This window comes from Myotis davidii, unplaced genomic scaffold (genome assembly GCF_000327345.1).
Source record: "Myotis davidii unplaced genomic scaffold, ASM32734v1 scaffold233, whole genome shotgun sequence".
Classification (NCBI taxonomy): domain Eukaryota; kingdom Metazoa; phylum Chordata; class Mammalia; order Chiroptera; family Vespertilionidae; genus Myotis; species Myotis davidii.
Genome location: NW_006285917.1, coordinates 1,762,729 through 1,769,793, shown reverse-complemented (window position 1 = coordinate 1,769,793; position 7,065 = coordinate 1,762,729). Strand labels below are relative to the sequence as shown.

The window sequence follows — 7,065 nt, the reverse complement described above, 5'->3', positions numbered from 1 at the left end:
TTCCCTCCAGGTTCACTGCAGGCTCAGCACTGAGATGGCCCAGCCCTGATTCCCTACAATGGTTTATCTTTGTATAATTGTTGATTGGTTTGAGTCTGTGCCTCTATTCCGGATGCAGCCTTCAGGCTCCATATACTTCTCCCTCAATAATCTGAGTATTTTAAAAGGAAAAACCTGAAAAATTAACTGATGACCTTGATCTACACAGACAGACCCCTCAAGCCCCAGCTTCCTTCACTTTCACCTGAATTTGGGAGACTTCTTCCTAATGAACAAGAACTATTGCTCAGAGTGAATGACAAAAGCATTTTATTGAAAATTCACCCATAGATGGATAGAAGGAAGAAGAAGAGCTGGATGGGACACTGAGTGGTTCTTGTCCTGACCTCGCAGGGCCAGTTGCTGCCAAGTGGTGGAGAAGTTGGTCCTGATGTAGAGAGATATCTGGAGTCTGGTAGGAGATGGCACTGGGCTGGGAGGGCACATATATGATCCCAATTATTCTGAAGATGAAGCGTGTGGTTGTGTTCTCCTCTGTCCATGTGGGGTGAAGAGTCGGCTGACAACTTTCCCATTCCAGATAAGTCACCAAGCCCACATTGAGAAGAAACTACCAAACTCCAAAAGGGCAGAGTCCATACCCTGGCACTGAGGTGACACTGGTAAGATGAGTCCCAGAAAGGTAGCGTGAAGGTGGAGGTGAAGGAAGCACAGAGACACCAAGACTGGGCCCAGCTGGGCTCAGGGAGCTGCAGGGACCTCATCTCCTCTATCGGTGGGATCTCTTGGTCAGGGTGGTGGAAGTGATGATCTTGCTGCTGGAAGCACCAAACCCATAGCTGCTTCCAGAGCCAGAGCCAAAGCCACCGCCCAGGCCAAACCCAGAGCAGCTTCCTAATCCTCCACCAATGCCTCCTGCGCTGGCAGCACCACCAACCACGGCTGTGGGAGAGAAGCAAAGGACACGGTTATTCCAAAAAATGCGGGCAACCAAGAGTTGCAGCTCAAATCAGGGTGAACAAATGGGCACGGCAGGAACCAAAGGTACTTACAGATGCTCACAGCATTCTGGCATTCTCCAGACATTCTGTGGGAGAGAGAAAGAGCAATGAGCCACAGCAGAGCCCAGAGCCACACTTCATTCAATAAGCAGGTGTAGAGCATCTTTCCCATTGTTAAGAAGACAAATGTAAGGCCTGACTCTGAAACTATTATCTAATATGTGCTTGTTCATAATGAACCAGAGCAGCATTGAAGCAGGTGGCCCCACAGAAGTGTCCTGGACCTGCCATAGCCCCAGACCTCTCCATTCCTCATGTTCCTGCCCAGCCTTCCCCTCCTCACCGGCACTCCTCGCCCTCCAGCAGCTTGCGGTAGGTGGCAATCTCAATGTCCAGGGCCAGCTTCACACTCATGAGCTCCTGATACTCCCGCAGCATCCGGGTTAGCTCCTCCTTGGCCTTCTTCAGTGCAGCCTCCAGCTCTGCGCGCTTGCTGCGGGCATCTTTCAGGGCCAGGTCCCCACGCTGCTCAGCATCAGCCACGGAGGCCTGCAGGGTCTGACACTGTAGACAAGGGCATGAGACAGACAATCGTCAGTGTCCTGATGTCAAGACCTCTACATCTGTCCCCTCTCCTGTTTTCTGGACTTAACATGTCAGGGTTTGTCTGTCCTTCTCCCCACCTTCCCTGATGCATCTTCTTATGCATTTCACCCACTCCAGCCAGGGCCCACCAATGTCCCCACCAGACTGGTTAAAAAGCAAAAACCAATGAAAAAGAGCCAAGAAATCTCATTTCCTGGGCTGGCATGTCATGTTAACTAGGAGACTGCTGAGAAGATCTGGGTATGGCTTATGTAAAGAGCTACAAATCCCCTGCAGACAAGCTCAGGATCTTCTGGCCTGATGCTTTATCTGCTCATCTCCTGTAGAGACATCTGTTAGGCCTTGGCCGTGTACTGCAGCTGGAAGGAAGTGACACTTACCTGCTTCTTGACGTTCTCAATCTCAGACCGCAGCCTCTGGATCATCCTGTTGAGCTCTGCAATCTCACTCTTGGTGTTCTTCAGGTTGTCGCCATATTGGTCAACTGAGGTCTGGAGCTGCTGGAACTAAGACCCAAGAGACACAGGGAACCAGGGGTCAGAGGTGTCTGAGTAGGGTCTATTCTCAGGTCATCCCAGCAAGAATTGCCACAGGTGGAAGGAATAAAACAAAATGTCACATAATCTCAAATCAGACCTCAAAGAATCAGTTCATTTCTGACTTCTCTTGGACTCGAGCTGATAATCGCCTGCTCACAGACATCAAAAGCAAAGCCCCAGAAGCCACTCCCAACTCCTGAGAAATCTTCAGGACCCACCTTGCTCTGGTACAGGGCCTCAGCCTCGGCCTTGCTCTTCTGAGCGATCTCTTCGTATTGGGCCTTGACTTCAGCAATGATGCTGTCCAGGTCCAGGCAGCGGTTGTTGTCCATGGACAAAACCACGGAAGTGTCACTGACGTGGCTCTGCATCTGGGACAGCTCCTACAGGGAAAATGTCTCACATCAGGCCACCTGGAGAGCCTTCCCTTATCTGAGACCAGAAATCTGCTGTCGTCACAGAAATGGCCATGCCACAGGTTCAGATGGAAGCAGAGTCAGCATTCCCAATGTGGTGGGGCAAATTTCTATGTATAAATCAAGTGGTTGTGACATTTCAAGACAGGAAAGCAATGTTTGGAGTCCTTACTGCTCCCCAGGGACTATCAGCCCATCCATGTCAGTGGGCAGCTAGTTCATTGGATGAAAGAAAATGGAATAGATTCATTTCACTAGAGAAATGCTAAATGGCAATAAATTCTATCCCATGCAATCTTTAGATCTAATCACCTCTTCTAAGACATCTGGTTTTAAGAACCTCTCACATTACCTCTTTCTATCCATGACCTGGCTGAGAATCCACCTCCCTGAAGTAAAGAGTTAGAGTCCTTTCAAAGAACTGTGAACTCCAACCAGCAGCCTCATAGATGGAGGGTTCCCTTCCCTGAATAGAGGGGGCAATGGAGTCCTCACCGCAGCATAGAGGACCCTCAGGAAGTTGATCTCATCATTAAGGGCATCCACCTTGGCCTCCAACTCCACCTTGCTCATGTAGGCAGCATCCACATCCTACAGAGGAAGAGGTGGGGGAAGAGATGCGATACAGTAATTATAACAGGGGGGCAGCAGATATTAAGTGACACAGAAAGGCTTCTCAGCACCAGGTGAGGTAGTGAGGAACGAAGCCATTTGACATATTCTGCCTCTAAAGCCACCTGCAGACATGGATGTTAATTATTTAAACAGGGTTTCTTCCCAGCCTTAATTCCTTAGGACCTGGTTCAGTTAGATCTGGATAGTATCAAACGTGGTGGAGATGAGGCAGAGATGGACCAACCCCATGACTCCAGCCAAAGACCACTCCTGAGGGAAGGGTGTGCTCACTGCACTTTCCCAGCCTCCTTTATCCCCTACCTTCTTGAGCACCACAAAGTCATTCTCAGCAGCTGTGCGTTTGTTGATCTCCTCTTCATACCTGGGGTGGAGATGGAAAGGAAAAGACAGAAACCCCACAGTGAGCTAGTTTTTCTCAACAACCTGCCATTCCTTTCAAACATCTATTTGGAAATATCCAGCTAATTGGCTACATTTCCCCGTTTCATACAAATATTCGTTCAACCTACATTTATTGACTAATGACCAGGCATGAGGTACCAGTCTAGAACCTGTTTTATTCAGAGAAGTGAAAACAAAACTTTAAAAAGACTGTTTTCAAGAGAAAAGGTATGAGGGGGAAACCAGCAATGATCTGCTTGATTTTATTTCCATAGAAGTTCTCTTTGTTTCATGTGAGAGTGAACTGAGAGAGTGTGTTGGTATCTTCTCAGCTGCACCCCATAATGGGTCAGCATAATAAGAGCTATTATGGATTGAATGTTCATTATATGTCCATTGCTACCTGCTTTCTTTTCCTCATTTAATTTCATTTATTCTCAACATATAAGGTAGGACTATTATCCCCATTTAAATATGAGGAAACTGAGGTTCAGAGAGGTTAAGAAGCTTACTCAAGATCACACAGCAAGTGAAAGAATCAGTATTTAATCCAAATCCATCTGTCTCTACAACCTATATTCTTCTGCTCATGGTATTGTATTTTTCATCTGTTTGAACTAATTTTGTTTGTATATGGCAAGCCCAGCTCTCTGAATGTATCATTCATCTTATATTTGGGAATTTAGGATTACTACACCTTACCCCATTAAAATGTAACCATGGCGATACAGGGGAGTAGACTAGAGGACCTTCCTGACACCTTTGGGATATCTTCAGAGCCTGGAATTCTAAATGACTGGAAAGGAGCCCAGGAAGCCTGGGACATGGCCGGGCAGACTTGTGAGATGGCATCCCCTCTTTCTTCCCCCACGTACTTGGTCTTGAAGTCCTCCACGCTGTCCTGCATGGTCTTCAGCTCAGACTGCAGGCGTCCTTTGTCATTGACCAAGGAATCCAGCTGCTTCCTGAGGGCACTGAGGTAGGCCTCAAAGAAGGGCTCCAGGTTTTTGGTGGATGTGGTGGTCGTCTGCTGCTGGAGGAGGTTCCACTTGGTTTCCAGGACCTTATTCTGTTGCTCTAGGAATCGCACCTGTGTTTCAAAAAGGTACAGAATGAGGGCCTGAAGCTTCAACAGGAGAGTTGGCCACAGCCAACACCAACCCCTTCAATCCAAGTCAAACAGGGGGCCCAAAGCCATTCAAATAGGGCCATCCTGTTGCAACTCCAGGAACCATCACTGGGTCAACATGGTGATCCCCACTTGTGAGCTCCTGGCAACAAATGGGCCCAGTGGGTTGTGAAGAACAGAGCACAGACAGAGCAGCAGAGCCTGACCATGTAGCAAGAACAACTTCCTGAATAGGGATCCAGGGGCCTGGGATGAATTGCTAAGAACACTGAACCTCTATGAAATAATAAAATAAAACAAAATTAGGGGATACACCCATAGTCTGAGTGCTTGCATTCAAGGTGATTCAGACCCATACCAAAGGAATGATAAATTCACTGCAGATTTTTTAAAAACGCTTACTCATAAATGCACTTGGTATGTCCCTGTGAATATATGTACAGGTGAAGATACTTAACTAAGATCAAGGCCCTAGCCTAGACATATTATATTCTGAGTCTCAGCTAGATTCAGTTCTGCAAGGGGACTTCCCAGAACTTTCCCTTTTGCTATGAAAAGATCTAGACAAATAAATCAAGGTAGCAGCTTAGCATGACATTTCCGCTTTATGTGCTTCAGAATTAAAATAAAAGCAGGTAAGGGCAACTGATCACAATTTGAACCAAAAAGGTGAGATGAAACAAGCACCAAACCTTTGGTCTTGCTATTATATCTGTATGCCCTAGAGTTGCAAAAAAAGCCTTTTAAGCTACTATTGGTTTATTGAAACTAGCAAAGAGAGCAAACAGTCCCACACAATCTACTCCAAGATTGTTCATTCTTGCCTCATACCGCTAAGCGGACTAAGACTTTGAAGCATGGAGACCCGGGGCATCCTTGACTGGGTGTGCTACACTTATCCATTCAGTTATTAGTCACTGGATGCCTCAGCTCTCTGAGGCTAATCTGCTTGCTATCGTCCATCATACTTCACTGTAATTGAGTTTGAGAACTTGAATCTCTAACCTTGTATGCAAAAGGAAGTTGGACTACAAAAAGAACAGGAGAGACCCATCCTCTCATCTCTTTAAACAGACCCAGATAAGCAATTTTGCCCAGCGTCAGGAGGGGACCTAGATTCTGCTATTGAAGTCAGCCTCTCTTTTATTTGAGAAACCAGCCCAGTTTTCTTCTGTTACAACAGACGTGCCGACAATTAAATTATTGTATTAACGTCAATTGTTAGTTAATTATTAAATTATTAACTCTGTTATTTTAAAACCAAAATCTGAGAAAAAGGAGGGAAACTATGAATCCACTTTATAGCTGGGGCAATTAGACCCAGAAAAATTGAATGATTTCCCAAGTATCACACAGCACATCTAGAAAACTCCAAATGTTGAGCTACTTTGACAGCCCACCTGCCATAAAACAAGAGACTCAGAACACTGACTCCCCTCCAACAGCTGGAAAATGGAGGCCCAAGTAGTTCAGTGGTTTTCCCATGGCAGGCTCAGGTCTGAGATGCCGGGACTCTAGGAACCCTGGCTTCTGCCACCTTATCTGGCCAAGGGGATGCTCACCTTGTCAATGAAGGAGGCAAACTTGTTGTTGAGGGTCTTGATCTGCTCTCGCTCCTCAGTCCGGACCTTCTGGATCTCGGGGTCGATCTCCACATGGAGTGGGGTCAGCAGGCTCTGATTGATGGTGACCTCCTGAATCCCCCCAGCAGGGCAGACGGGGAAGCCACCCCGTCCACCAAACGAGCCCCCGAATCCACCACCAAAGCTGCCAGAGCCAAAACCAGCACCAAAGCCACCAGCCCCAAAACCTCCCCCAGCCCCAAAGCCGCCACTTTGCCGGCATCCGGCCATGCTCATGGAGATGCTCTTGTTTCCCCCGAGGTTGTAGAGGCTTCTGCTGCCAAAGCCCCCAGAGGAGCAACGGCCTGCACCCCCAGACATGGAGGCTGAGCTGAAAGCAACCCTCTTGCCCCCACCGACGACGGCCGAGCCACAGCTAAAGCCCTGGGACCCGCCTCGGACACACTGCTGTCTGGAGATCATGGCTGGAGAGAGGAGAGTGAGCTCCGAGTTGTCAGAGAGAAGCAAGAGGGGCCAGGCCAGTGAATGCCTCAGCACTAGCCTGGGTCTCTTATATGTGCTGGAGCAGCAGGGCTTGGTTGCAGGGGCATAAAGGAAAAATCTGAAACATTTCTGGGCTTGGCCTTTGGCACCGGCCCATCCTTCTCACACTTGCTGAGCATGTCACTAAACACACCTACAGAAGTCATTCGGAGGACACAGGTAACTGGATCCCAACACACACCCTCCAGGAGAACCTGAATGGGTGCCCCAGGGCCTCCTGCATCAGAGGCC

The 7,065-nt window shown here is 48.0% G+C and overlaps 1 protein-coding gene across 1 annotated transcript; it reads right to left on the bottom strand.

Moving 5' to 3' along the window:
* Positions 1-292: 292 nt before the first annotated feature.
* On the bottom strand, positions 293-6,827 carry KRT4 (keratin 4, type II). Its single transcript, XM_006757036.2, has 9 exons — positions 6,271-6,827; positions 4,455-4,669; positions 3,499-3,559; positions 3,058-3,153; positions 2,365-2,529; positions 1,988-2,113; positions 1,345-1,565; positions 1,053-1,087; positions 293-942 (listed from the first exon to the last, which is right to left on the bottom strand). Exons 1-9 carry the CDS (start codon positions 6,751-6,753, stop codon positions 770-772), a joined length of 1,575 nt encoding a protein of 524 aa, XP_006757099.2. The 5' UTR covers positions 6,754-6,827; the 3' UTR covers positions 293-769.
* Between the last annotated feature and the right edge of the window lie 238 nt (positions 6,828-7,065).